This window comes from Trachemys scripta, chromosome 19 (genome assembly GCF_013100865.1).
Source record: "Trachemys scripta elegans isolate TJP31775 chromosome 19, CAS_Tse_1.0, whole genome shotgun sequence".
NCBI lineage: Eukaryota > Metazoa > Chordata > Testudines > Emydidae > Trachemys > Trachemys scripta.
The window spans coordinates 3,421,975-3,435,295 of NC_048316.1; the positions used below are offsets into that span (position 1 = coordinate 3,421,975).

Consider the following 13,321-nt stretch of genomic DNA (forward strand, 5'->3'; position numbering starts at 1 on the left):
CCCCCCCTGGCACCCTTTATCCCCACAGACTGCCCCCCAACCAGCGCTCCCCCAGACTGCCCCCCCAACCAGCAACCCCCCACAGAGCCCCCACAGAGTACCCCCACAGACTGTCCTCCAACCAGCATCCCCCCACAGTGGCCCCTAGACTGCTCCCCAGAGCATCCCCACATCCTCCCCTGATGGGAGCGGCTGCTGGGGATGCTGGGCAGAGATTAAAGCTGGTCTGTGGCGCTGCGGTTTTGTGGCCCCTCTGCCTCCCTCACCGCAGAAGCCGCCTTGTTCCTGTCCCGATCTCTCATGCTAATCCTAACCACTTTCGAGTTCGGGTGCGAACTTCTCCCAGGTGCTAAGGAGTCGAACCTCCTGCCTAACGTAATGGAGAGCGGATTCTGCCTAAGCGATCTGCCCTGCATTCCTGTGGGATCTGTGTCACGATCGTTTGGGTGCACACCGTGATACTTTAGGAGAGTCCTTGTTGCTCGGATGGATGCTTCTACCGCTAAAGATTTAACAAGACCCCCCACATCCTTTCTGCATTGTAAAATTGCATCTGGTTTAGCTTGCAGATGGAGTGCCATCTTCAGCACGCCAGAAGGCTGGAAACAACGCAGCAACCCAGTCTTCATCTCATCAAGAGGTTGATCTTTGCAAATCTACTAAAACAGTGTGTCTGGTAGGAAAAACCTGTGACTTTCACTCTTTCTGAAATGTTTTTAAAATGTTACGTAAATTCATTTTGCAATGAGCTGTTTTGGAATATGATATAGGGGATGTTTTGACTTTTATTAAGGCCATGAAAATAATATGTTGTGCAAAATATGTTTTTAGTTCCTTCACTCCCTTTGTCTCTGTAATAATATCTTTTATTGGACCAACTTCTGTTAGTGAGAGGGACTAGCTTTTGAGCCACACACAGCTCTTCTTCAGGTCTGGGAAAGGTACTCTAGAGCAGGGATCAGCAACCTTTGGCCCACGGCCCGCCAGGGTAAGCCCCTGGCAGGCCGAGCCGGTTTGTTTACCTGCCACATTCGCAGGTTTGGCCGATCGCAGCTCCCACTGACTGCCGTTCACTGTCCCAAGCCAATGTGGGCTGCAGGAAGCGGCATGGGCCAAGGGATGTGCTGGCCGCCCTTCCCGCAGCCCCCATTGGCCTTGGACAGCGAACCGCGGCCAGTGGGAGCTGCGATCAGCAAAAGCTGTGGACATGGCAGGTAAACAAACTGGCCCGGCCTGTCAGTGGCTTTCCCTGGCAGGCCGTGTGCCAAAAGTTGCCGATTCCTGCTCTAGAGTGTCACAGCTAAATGGTAAGGGACCATTCAACAGAAATTGGTCCCATAAAAGATATTACCTTACCCACCTTGTCTCTTCAACATCCTGGGACTGACATGGCTACAGCTAAACTTTAGTTAATGTACACGATTATCCCGAGAGCAAGGGAGATGGAAATAAACATGCATAACGTACATGCCTTTATTAGCTATATAAATAAATATAGCGATGAACATTTAATATATTGACATATGGAACATTCATTTCTGCTTGTTATTGTGGATGTATCAGTAATTTGAGGTACTCCAGATCAGAAATAAGTAATTCTGATTCCTCAGGTTGTTATTTCAGGATATCAGGGTGGCCGTGGTGTATGTTTTTTCTAAACATGCAACCAGCAGTGCATACATGCAAATAAATGCACTGGCACCTTTTTCTTTTCACTCTAAAAACAAGTTTTTTGCATATTATGTCTATACTAAGGTTGAATTGTCCAAGTTTTGTATCTTAAAACCTTGGAAATGGTTCTAAGGAACAACAGCATACTATAGTGGAACACACTGGAAGTGAAATTCTGCCTTCCTGTTGGCTACTGTACTGGCATTTAACCTGTTCTGTATATTTAAAAAAAAAATATATATATATATAATAATATGCAGTTTTATCTTGCAGTTTATAAAGTGGTAACTTATTTTTCCTTAAACTTATAGTTTCATGGTTAATAATGGCAATAATGAATAGTTAAGGCATTTTCTGATCGATTAATGACTGGTGAGGTTAATAGCAACAGAGGGTCCTGTGGCACCTTTGAGACTAACAGAAGTATAGGGAGCATAAGCTTGGTGAGGTTAATGACTCCATTCCTTCAGCAAGTCACTAATTACTAGGAAATGTGTCCTCCCCAGCAATCATTATCACTTACTTTCTGTATAGGGTCTGTATAGGGTTTTAATGTTAATATATGTGCAATGTGGCCTACTTATGGCTGCTGTGGGAACCACAATTCTTCTGAGGTTTAAAATCTGTTTAAACACTGCAAGGAAGGGGGTTTTTTTGCATCTAATTATAAACAGCTACAAAATGAGCTACCAGTGTGATAGATTTAGCTTGAGAATTTGTTAAAGAATTTTTTTTTTCAAATTCACTATATTTACATTATTTGATTATATGGCCATGCAAAAAACACAGTCAAGGGAACAAGTTTATACACTGTGGAGTCAGTTTTCCAGATTTGTTGTTCACAGCATAAAGTGCACTGTGGTAAACCATGTGTGTATGTATGTCTTGTGAATTCCTATATAATAGCGATCTCATAATTTAAAGTGTATAAAGTTAATTTTGTTATGGTAACTATCAAGAAGAATATTGTGAAAAATATGATGGGTGATTATCTACATGCTACATTAGTTCTGTGCTTTCCATGGGAAGAGGATTCCAAATGGTAATTGTTTGTTTGTAATTTTGTGAAATGTAATTGAGTCAAATTTTAAACCCACTGTTTATCATAAAATCAACTTTCCTTAGGCATGTAGCTTTGGGTCAAACTGCAGCCCCCTAAAAAACACCCAGTGCTCACTTCATTAAGCCGTTCAGCTTCATATCCAGCCTGTCACCAATGTTGTCTAGTGAAGTTTGTTTGAAGTAGACCTTACATCTTCTTTCTTTGTGATAGGCTTCTTCACACAAAGCAACTGACAGACGCCCTTCAAAGAGGCTAAAATGTGAAAAAAACAGTCTAGTGAAACTGGAGTTACAAGAACTTGTATCTGGAAATGGAAGTGTTCCTCTTCTGAAAGAACCAACGGAAACGTCTGATGAGGATCAACATTTGGGAGATTCAGTTGACCCCAATATGAAGCCTTTACAGAGTAAAAGCAGAAATGCTCCAAAGATTAATGAAGAGATACAGGGGAATAATGATGATGTTTCCATAAAACCATCTGCACTGAAGGGAAATAGCTGCCCACCAAAGAAAGAGGAAGATGAAACTTTCCTGCAAAACCATATCCCAAATGTGGAAGAGGAGAGCAGCTGTGGAACTGCGTTTTCAGATGAGTCTGGGCTGGAGCCTGTGGATCTCCAGAAGAAACCAATACAATTGGATAATAGTGCTTTCTTAGATGAGGACAGTAACCAGCCAATGCCAGTGGACCGATTCTTTGGAAATATGGAGTTCATGCAGGTTAGAAGAATAAAACTTTGAAGTGTGTTTTTGTTGTTGTTTTAATTTTGCTCTTATGAACTCCTTTCTAGCTTTTAGTCTATATGTCCAAAGAATGTTAGAGTGGTGCCAAAACTTGAAGCAAATTTGACCAGTATTGACAATCTATTAGAGAAACATCCTGAGCTATTGGATACATCTGGCTGAAAATCTTTCAGCTGAACAGTTTGCTGTTTAAAAAAAAAAGAGTTTCATCTAAATTGAAACATTTCGCAGGAACTTTGATTTTGAAAGGAAAATGTCTAAATGTTTTTTCAGCTTTATCATTTTGTTTTGATAAGGTAAAATGTTTCATTTCAATAATGTCAATTTTTTGACTTATTATATTTTAATAATATAATAAATAAGATCATCTTTCATATTCTAATGTAACAACCAAAACTAAACATTTTTCCCTTGCAAAATAATGTTTCTGAATCAGGATTTTTGAGAATTTTCCCACAGAACAGAAATTTCCCACCAGCTCTACTAATGGATTGAGTATGGGACAGGATTCTGAGATCTTTTCCCAGATCCACCACTGACGCATTGTAATTTTGGACAAGACATAATCTTTTTCCCCCAGCTGTTTAATGAGGAATAATACTTAACCATCATACGGGGTAATGTGTGGATTTGTTTGTAGAGCACTTAGTCCAATAATTTCCCCCCCCCAACTATTAAAAAAGAAAGCAAGCACCACACGCTAAGGCAGATATTTTTTTGCTCTTAGCATGAGCTCACATGAGTAGTTTGAGTAGGCTCACCTCAGACTGCTTCTGCTTTTACTTAAGATCTATGTGAACACAGTCAGCTGTAGTAGGGATATGTTAATGTCTAGCATATACCAGTTGTGGAACCTGTATATAGTAATGTGAAATGTCTGTATGGAAGGGCTGTTTGGTTGCTACAGCAGCTGGCTTTTGTTAATAAATTCTCTTTCTTAAAGGACCTCCCAGCAGCTGCAGTCGCGTGCACCACAATGAGCAGGCGGGAACTTAGAAAGCTGCACTTCATTGCAAAGGAAGATGATGACGACGATGATGCACTTTAAGCACAGAATGCAAAAAAGATAACTTTTTTAAGTTGTTAAATTGTCTATTTTTCTATAAGTCTGTTAAAATAATTAGTGATCCTATTATAATTAGCTATCCTACCCATCACATGTCACTGGCATGACATCTTTCTACAAGTGCCTTTCTTAGAGAGAAACTGTCTATTTCTATAGGAATCCTAGACAAAACCCAAAGCTGAGTGTGGAAGAGAGAGAGTGCCTTTACTAGTGAATGTGGAAGTGTGAAGTCAGCAGGATTTAGAAGCCACAGCTACTGATTTAACAGAATTAAACAATTTAATAGAATTAAAGGACTGGTTGCTTTAATAAACGAAGCAATTTTACTTTATCTCTTTGTTGTGAAGAGGAACAGCTAACGAGCATTATGTAAATTTGAGTGCATACAACACAAGTCATCGTGGGGCTAACAGTTATTTTCTTAAAAAGCAGAAAAATCTTAAAAGCAAAATGTGACTAACACACTTGTGTTATTATTGTATGGTGTTCTTCATAGGTGCCTAGTAAGTAAGCTGCTAGTACCCAATACCTAAGAGGGAGTCCATCATGTATTTCTTATGTTTAGTGTTACACCATTTGTTCACTTCTGAAACTAATCAATTCTACTCACAAACCTTTAAATTGCGGTTCTGTTGGGAAAACTGGCCCTGTACAAATGTCAGTGTGGGTTCTATGTTTTGTCTCTAGATGACCAGCTGTGCTTATTTTACGAACAAGTATGGGAGCTTTACTCTCTGCCTGTTCAACAACCTCCACCTGCCATCTGAGATATAAGCTCGGTTTTCTTTCTTTCTCATATATTACCAGCAGTAAAGCTACTGTAGGATAAATATTGCCCTCACTTATACCCATGTAACCTTACTGTTTTCTTCAGTTGGTTTACACTGATGGGAGCTCAGTAAATAATTCTGTTGATGCTCAAGAAGGAGTAAAAACTAATCTCTGAGCTTTCTTCAGCAATTTATTACTAGATGAATGGTGTTGGAAGTATGGAATAAGGTCAGTCTGCCTGATTTTCCCAGGTGGTAGCTTCAAATGACTTTATGAAAATTATTAGTTAATCTAACGTTGGTAACACTTCATTGGAAGTGGTTATTAGGCAATAAGCTTCCAGATCTATATTTTTGAAACTTTAAGTACTTGCTCTCCGTATTTCTAGAAAAGTAGGAAACCTATCAGCAGATGGCTTATATAAATATTCATTTCTACAGCTATTGCCTATTAAGCAGCCACATAAAAGCTGAATGAATTGTATAGGGTATGTTCATTCTCTTATTTTCACTTCATCTGATATGCTATTGCTGCCAGCAATGTCTTACTGCTTTTCCTCTTTTCTAATGCAGTAATATAAAGGCATTCAACTTTTTTAAATAGTGTGATTATGATTTTTAACAACTAAATCTTGCTGTAATCCCTATACCTTTATCCTTCAGGCTTTTGGGGATTTATTTGTGAACCAATGTCCCTCATAAGTGTCTATTCGGGTGGAATAACATTTATTTTTAATAGCATCTTGAAGGGTGATGTTAAATTATTTAGGGAACGTGCTTTATAGACCACATTACATTTGTCAGCAGGGCAAGAACAGGATCTTCATTTGTTATGACATCTCCAAAAATGTCATCCTGGAGTGTGTGTAGATTTATTTACAGGTATTAAAACAGTTACAGAGTACTGTTCAATTGTTTTGATTGTATAAAGTAGTATATGTTTAAAAATTAACGGGGACAGGTAACTATTGGGACTGCCATAGCCCTGCTTTAAAAATGCACCTGCTCATTGTATAGCAGCAATGCTGAATGCTTATTTTCTGAGTTTTACTCACTTTTTTTTGTATATAGTAAAACTTCCCCACTTTGAACAATAAGATGGTATTTTTGTACTAATAACCTAATGCTACTTGGAGCAGTGGTTGTGGTGGAAGAGAGAGAGAAGCAAGTACATGGAAAAAAGAGACCTCTCCAGAGAGAAGAGGAGATACGCATGTTGTGACCAGTGTTTCACCAAATGTAAAAACACAACTCTGTGCCACAAAGACACTATTCTAGCCTGATCAATTTATACTTCACTATCAGAAGTGGGTATTAGTTCATTTGATTTTGCACTAGTTGCTTGTACACACCTTATTTCTCCTTTATACTTATGTACGAGGAAAAGGATGCCTGAAAGATCTTTATTAAACAAATATATAAAAATATATTGAAGTTTTACATTTACATAGTTCCTGAGAATTCAGTTGATTTTAGATGGCCTTTTTAAAAAAAAATCATTCACATTTTACTACATAATTAAGAGGTAGAGGGGAACACAGCTGAACAGACAATTATCAAAGATATTGAACATACAATACCTTTTCCTGTAATATCCTTCATAGGTAGAACTGTACAACACTGCAAGAAAAGTCAAGCAGCCAAGGAAGTTGAAAGATGGTATTTAAAAAAATAAAAGGGGAACATCAATAAAAAAAAAAAAGACAGAATCTAGCACCCCTGATAAAGTTTCTTTAGAAAATATGTACATAAAATAACAGTAAAGGTTAAAAATGGGAGTCATTAGTAGATTAGAGCAGAGATCCCTGGGACACAGGACTGGGAGTAGCTCTGCCACTGAGTGTGTGGTGGCCTTTGGTAAATCTAAGGCACAGGGATTGTTTGCCCAGCTGTAAGCTCTGTAAAACAACTTAACTACCTTACAGACTTAATGTTGAAAGCAATAGCTAAGTGCATTGTTGTTCCAGAGCGCTTGGAAATTAATGATTTGCAGAAATAGCTCAACGTTGCTGGAGCTTGCTTCTTGGACCTGCATTTCTAATGTAAGAAAGAGATCAAAGCCTGGATTGGTAATGGGATACTAAGCCTTTCATCTCTCAATCAGATCTAGTTCTGAACATGTTAAGTCTTTATCCATCTGGCAGTTTGTGGTCAGTTGAGGGGGAAATTTTCTAAAATGTCTAAATGTTTAAGTACAGCCCTCAATGAATTTTAAGGGGATCTCTGCTGCTAACTTCCTTAGGCACCCTTTGAAAATCTCCCTCAGAGTCATTTAGTGGTGTCCACGTTAGTACAACTTTTCCCATTTTTGGCACGCCTACAAAACTGGCCAGGATTAACTCAGTTATAGAGACTGAACTTTATTTCCAGGCAGCACCCTTGTCTGGCTTCATGTGAGACAAAAAAGCCAATATCATTGGGTTTGGGAGAGACTTAAACTGCCTAGGTTGTACCTATGGCTAAAGGGCCAGGACACTTGGTATAAAAGGTCTGTTATATAAACTACATTTCACATTCTATAAACTATGCAGGTTGCTTGGATAATGAGCTGGGGCCTCACGAACCAAGTGAAAGGTGGAATGACAAGTGTTTGAACTAGGCTTGATTGCAGACCCATCTATATTAGGGAATTTAGCAAAAAGAGATCAATCCATGATCTTTCACTAAGAATTTCAGAAATATTAAAAATGGTGTCCTTTCAAATAGTTTAGAAAACTACTGCAAAGAGCCACCTTCATCACTTTGAGACCTTCCGCATACGCTTTCTTTTTCTGTATATTTTAGTTTTGTCACAGGTAAGATTATGGCTGGTTTTCTTATGGCAAGCAATATGCACTAGTTTTAAATTTTCCAGAGTAAACAGCAACTGATAGAAGTATTCCCAGGCCACTTCCCTTCCATCTTGTTCTTTAACAGCTTCTGCCAGTGTCGGGACAATAGTACGTTTCTTCTCTATTCTGCAATATAAAATGAAGGAAGCATTTCCCATTATTGACAGTAACAAACTTTCTTTTTTATGAACCATGTATGTATTCCCTAAAGGAGTGATGGGAGTTAACGTTTCAGTCATGTGTAAGATTTTTCTGCATTGATACTAGGATGTGTGTGATGGTGGTTTTTAAATTCTAAAGAAAGGAGCTTAGCATGAATAACGTGGACCCTAGAATCCTATGTAATTTCTAAGTGCATAACACCTGAAACAGCTTTGGGCAGGGGCAGAAATGAAAGAGAACGGTCACCTGAGGAGCCTAGTGCGGGATGTTTGTAATACAAAGAGAAGTTAGGGGAAAGGGAAGAGCAGCTAATGATGAATGTACTAGAATGTAGTATCTATTGTAGAGCTCTATCCTGCCACCCATCGCTGCAATATCTGAGTATCTTCCATCTCAGTGGACTTAGGATAAAATGAGCAGACCAACAGACTAACTATCAGACTTCCCTGTAAGATGAAAACTAGCTGGGTGGTAACTTGTTTGACACTGAAGGTAGACAGTGTGTAACAGGTATGTTTGGTTTAATGTTTTATACGTACATATGATCGAGATTCCACGTACTGAAGAGGATTCTGCTCTCTCTGTTACTGTAGGGATTGATGGAATGTTTACACAGACAGTAATCCCTGTCAAAAGGACCCTGTAAAAAGATAAAGGCAGTGGGATGGTATCCACACAGCAAAATGTATTCAACTTGTTGCATAGGAAAAAATATGGGAAGAATCAAGGCCATCCACTGACAAAGCCTCCCTTTGGAAATACAGGATCAAATTTTAATAGTTCTTCCCTGCACAGATAAGCAGTCAATATCAGTAAGCTAACTTGTGCTTGTATTTAATTGGGTATCTAAGTAGTTATCTCTTTCCTCAAATTCCATCACTGTAGAGCAGAGGTGGGGAACCTGCAGCCCATCAGGGTAATCTGCAGGGTAAACTGCGAGACAGTGTTTACGTTGACCATCCTTAGGCACGGCCGCCCGCCCGCAGCTCCCAGTAGCTACAGTTTGCCGTTCCCGGCCCATAGGAGCTGTAGGAAGCGGCAGCCAGCATGTCCCTACGGCCCGCGCCACTTCCCGCAGCTCCCATTGGCTGGGAACAGTGAACCGCGACCACTGGGAGCTGCAGGCGGCCATGCCTAAGGGTGGTCAATGTAAAGGCGGTCTTGCAGCCTGCCAGTAGATTACCCTGATGGGCCACAGGTTGTCCACCACTGCTGTAGAGCATGCCAGCACTTGCTGCAGCCAAGAACTCTGGCTAAGGAATGACTGTGAAATGTGTGCCTATGTAAGAGGTGAATAGGGGGCAGGTCTTAGCATGGTGGAACTTTTAACAATGATTGGAAAGCCAGTGCTGAGGTCCCTGATACCGCTGCTGTTTTACAACAATTTGTAGAGCAGTAGTTCAGGGCAGTAGATGTGAAATCCAATTTTTAGCTTATGAAGGGCAAGAAACAAGTCCTCTTTTAAAGCTGCGTGATTGTTTACACAACAGTTGACACCATGTCCTGCTGAAAGCCTAAATGAAATGTCAGCCTAAATCAGACATTTTACTTAAATAAAATACAGAATCTTGGAAAGTCTTGCCTCCCCTAGTAAGGCTTGAATTTGTTCAGCAGTATGACAATCAGCAAAGGGACACTGTCAACTTAAAAATGTTGTAAATAAGTTAGTGGTTACCCACACCCTTGATTATTAAAAGAGGTAATTTGCCACAATTTATGCTTCTCAAAAGTTGGATGCTCAAAGTAATTAGTCAGTTTCACTCTCAGTGCTACAATGTTTAAAATATCAGACCAAAACCAAAAAAACAGTTGTTGGTTTTAAGTCTTGTTTAAATTAGTAAAAACACCGAAGTATTTTATCTGAAAACAAATTATGCTGGCAGCGTCCTTCAGTCACCGTAGGTAGGTAAGTTGTTTCTCTTCAGTTTAATAGTTTGTAGTGCCCAGAGGCTTATTCTTCCTTTAAATGCATAACTCCCATTACAATTTATTTTCATGAGCATAGCACATAAAATATACGTACACACACTTCTTGATCTTAGAAATAGTTTCTTACTTGACAGGAGAACCATCCCTCAGTAGTGCAGAGGCGGACCGCCTCCTCCTCTCTTCTGTCAAAGTAACAGCCATTATATTTAACAGACTTCAGTTTATCCAACATAAAGTCAGTTATTCTTTTATATTCTGCTTGTGCTGCTGGATGAACAGCTGAAGTAGAACTGCTAACCTTTAAGAAAATAGAAAGCACTATGTCAGCTCAGACCGTGCCTATTGCACCCTGAATCTATTTAATAAATTCAATAGATTTAAATTTAAAACTTCCATGGCTGTTTATGGGGAAAAAAAATCAGCTGTTCAGGCCTAATGTAAAGATTTATTTTTAATAACAGCTTGAGACCAAGCTACATTCAAAACAGCAATTTTTACCTCTTTCATATAACTTCGTATTCTGCTTTCACAACTGTATCTCATATAACTTGATTTATTCTTAAAGCGAGACTCTATACCTAAAAGAAATAAAAAATATTTTATGACTTGCTGCTTGTACAAAAACTCTCAAGCTGTTATTTTACTTGGCTGGACCTCTGGCTCCTTTTCTTTATGAAATGAAGTGAGTATGGCTGTTTATTTGCTTTGCTTCCCTGTTCGGAGTGTAAGCACTCTGGACACCAAGAATGCCTTACTATTTTGGCTTTACATAGGGCTCAGCATGTTGTTTGCACTTAATAAATCATATACCAATCATTGCTCTTAATGGTACTCCTTGATGGCCCATACCTGGAATACTGTGTTTCGTTCCAGGCACTCCTGTATCAGAAAGATGACAAACTGAAAGGTGTTCAGAAAGGAACACCACAATGATTAGGGTACCAGATGGATGGGCTTAAAAGGAGATAGTTAATTTATAGCTATTTGGCTCTTTTAATAAGTGACATCTAAAGGGAATAGATATCTAAACAGAAAGAGGAATATAAATCAAAAATATCTAGACACTAAAGAGTTGCCCAGAGACTGTACGTGTAGAAGAAATGGGAGGAAAGTAAGAGGAATATCTGACAGATCTACTTAACTGTGCAATAGTGTTCCCAGGAAAATGGCAGGATTCTCTTCACTTGGGTCATTTTAGAATTAAGAGTTGATAAAGCATAGAGGAGTTGAGGACATAGACCATGTGTTGTGATCAAATCACAGAAATTAAAGATGGAAACGATTTTAAACTATCTCATCTATCACACTGCTGAGAGGTTTAACTGTTATACTGATACAGAACTTACCTTCAAACCACTTTCTGTCTTCCTCTCTGCTTTCTGCCAAAATGTTTTCACTTAGGTTTTGAATGAGATCCACTAGAAGCTTCTGTCTCTTGGGAGCCTGCTCATCTGATAGCAGCTTTTGTGCAGCCTCAACAATGTCATCTTTTTGGGTGTAAAATGTATTTAGGAAGTGATCTATGTCACTGACAACTGTAGTTTTAAATGAAGAAAAAAATTAAACTAGTGCTAGGCAAACTTATGTAGTCTGAACTGTGTGCTTTCAGCTAGGATTTTGATGTGTTCCATAAAAAGTTTGTCTGGGACTGTATAAAGAACATTTTAAGAGTATTATGCTATTTTTCAATATTTATATCTTAATGAAAGGTAAATCCCAAACTGCAGTATTGACTTTCTAGTGTTTCATAGGAAATCTGGGAGCAAAGGGTTTCCTTCAGGCCAAATTCCCTGCACCTTATTCATGTTGAATAGCACCTTCCTCTGAGTAGCCCCACTGACTTCAACATGACTACTTGGGGAGTAAGATTCCACTCTGAGTGAGTAAAGGCATCTTTACTTTTATTCTGCACCTGTTCAAAAACCCACCAAGCTTTTCTCCACCCAATTGATCAACTCTGAAAAATGAGGGAAATTTCTTCCAGTTTACTTTTTACAGTACTACCTTAGTAATATAGTAACATCACTAATAATTGGGTGGCCCATTGCACACATTTTTAAAATAAGGGTGTCAACAAAAACCCAGTGATAAGGCATCCACGTGTATTTAAAGATGAAAGCTGTAGATTAGCTTTAGTAGTTCAGACTAGTAAAGGAACAGTAGAATGCTGTAATGAAGTTTTAGTATGGTATCATACTCCTTTTACATACTGGTAAACTGCGGCACAAGGAGGCCTTTACAAGGTCATACTGAGCCACAGTTGAAAAGATGGAGATAAAATCCCAAATTCTGACTCCTTCCCATTTGGGGTTTTGAAATGTGAAACTGTTTAAGTTGCAAGATAAACTGATAAATTTTTCCCACTTACAACCCTGCCAGGTCTCCCCTGGGGCTAGTAGTACAAGGTCCGTATTATCTGGAATACTGTGGAAGTAACCTTCAGTCAGTTCGGTCCCATCCTCATACAAACAGAGCCGGCAGTCAGGAACAGAAAGCTATTCACAAAAAGAAAAGACACACACAGGCACAATCTGCACTTTAATACAGTTAGTTTGGAAATGGACACAAAGACAACTTGAAAAGTGAAATCGGTTAAAAGAAATAAAGGAACTGAAAATGGAAAAATACAGATTCCACTAGCGCCTCCAGGTGCCTTTGTGGTTACAGAGCTAGAGTCTCTGGACCCCGAGACGGGGGGAAGGCGCATTGGCACCATGAGCTTCCGCTCCCCCAAAGCGGAGTGTGTGGGGCTCTCCGGGGAGCTCGTCTCAGTGCTGCTGGACAACCCCTGCTCCTGCTCCGAGCGGGTTCGCGCCCCTTGCCCTCCCCCACGCTACTGCCTGTCGGGGGCGCCACAAACACCCCGAGATACACCAAGCGGCCGCCCCCCCCCCCCCGCCAATGTCCTGCGGGGGGGGGCTCTCGGGGGAGGCCCCGCCCCAGGGCGTGGGCCGCAGGGAAGGGGCTGTGCCAGGCCGAGGTCACCCCATCTCCCCCGTCAGGCCCCGGGGGGGGGGGGGGCTGCAGCCGGGCACAGGCAGCACCTGCAGCAGCTTGCCCCCCTTGCGCAGCAGCTCCGGCAGGC

General features: G+C 40.3%; 2 protein-coding genes across 3 annotated transcripts in view; one reads left to right on the plus strand and one right to left on the minus strand.

The window, feature by feature from the left end:
• The window catches only part of C19H1orf174 (chromosome 19 C1orf174 homolog), a 12,386-nt gene extending 5,981 nt beyond the window's left edge, over nt 1-6,405 (plus strand). The window contains exons 2-4 of the mRNA XM_034753402.1: nt 563-676; nt 2,945-3,454; nt 4,422-6,405. Of these exons, the coding sequence (XP_034609293.1) occupies nt 563-676; nt 2,945-3,454; nt 4,422-4,526 (729 nt within the window). The 3' untranslated portion in view covers nt 4,527-6,405. The remainder of the gene's footprint in view (nt 1-562; nt 677-2,944; nt 3,455-4,421) is intronic.
• Nucleotides 6,406-6,703: 298 nt separating this feature from the next.
• Nucleotides 6,704-13,321, minus strand: part of DFFB (DNA fragmentation factor subunit beta) — a 6,891-nt gene continuing 273 nt past the window's right edge. Inside the window, exons 2-7 of one of the 2 annotated variants that reach the window (XM_034753400.1) lie at nt 12,605-12,731; nt 11,583-11,771; nt 10,735-10,814; nt 10,364-10,534; nt 8,847-8,947; nt 6,704-8,271 (exon numbers count right to left, since the gene is read on the minus strand). In XM_034753400.1, the coding sequence (XP_034609291.1) occupies nt 8,052-8,271; nt 8,847-8,947; nt 10,364-10,534; nt 10,735-10,814; nt 11,583-11,771; nt 12,605-12,731 (888 nt within the window). In that variant the 3' untranslated portion in view covers nt 6,704-8,051. The remainder of the gene's footprint in view (nt 8,272-8,846; nt 8,948-10,363; nt 10,535-10,734; nt 10,815-11,582; nt 11,772-12,604; nt 12,732-13,321) is intronic. The other variant, XM_034753401.1, reaches the window with a different exon arrangement.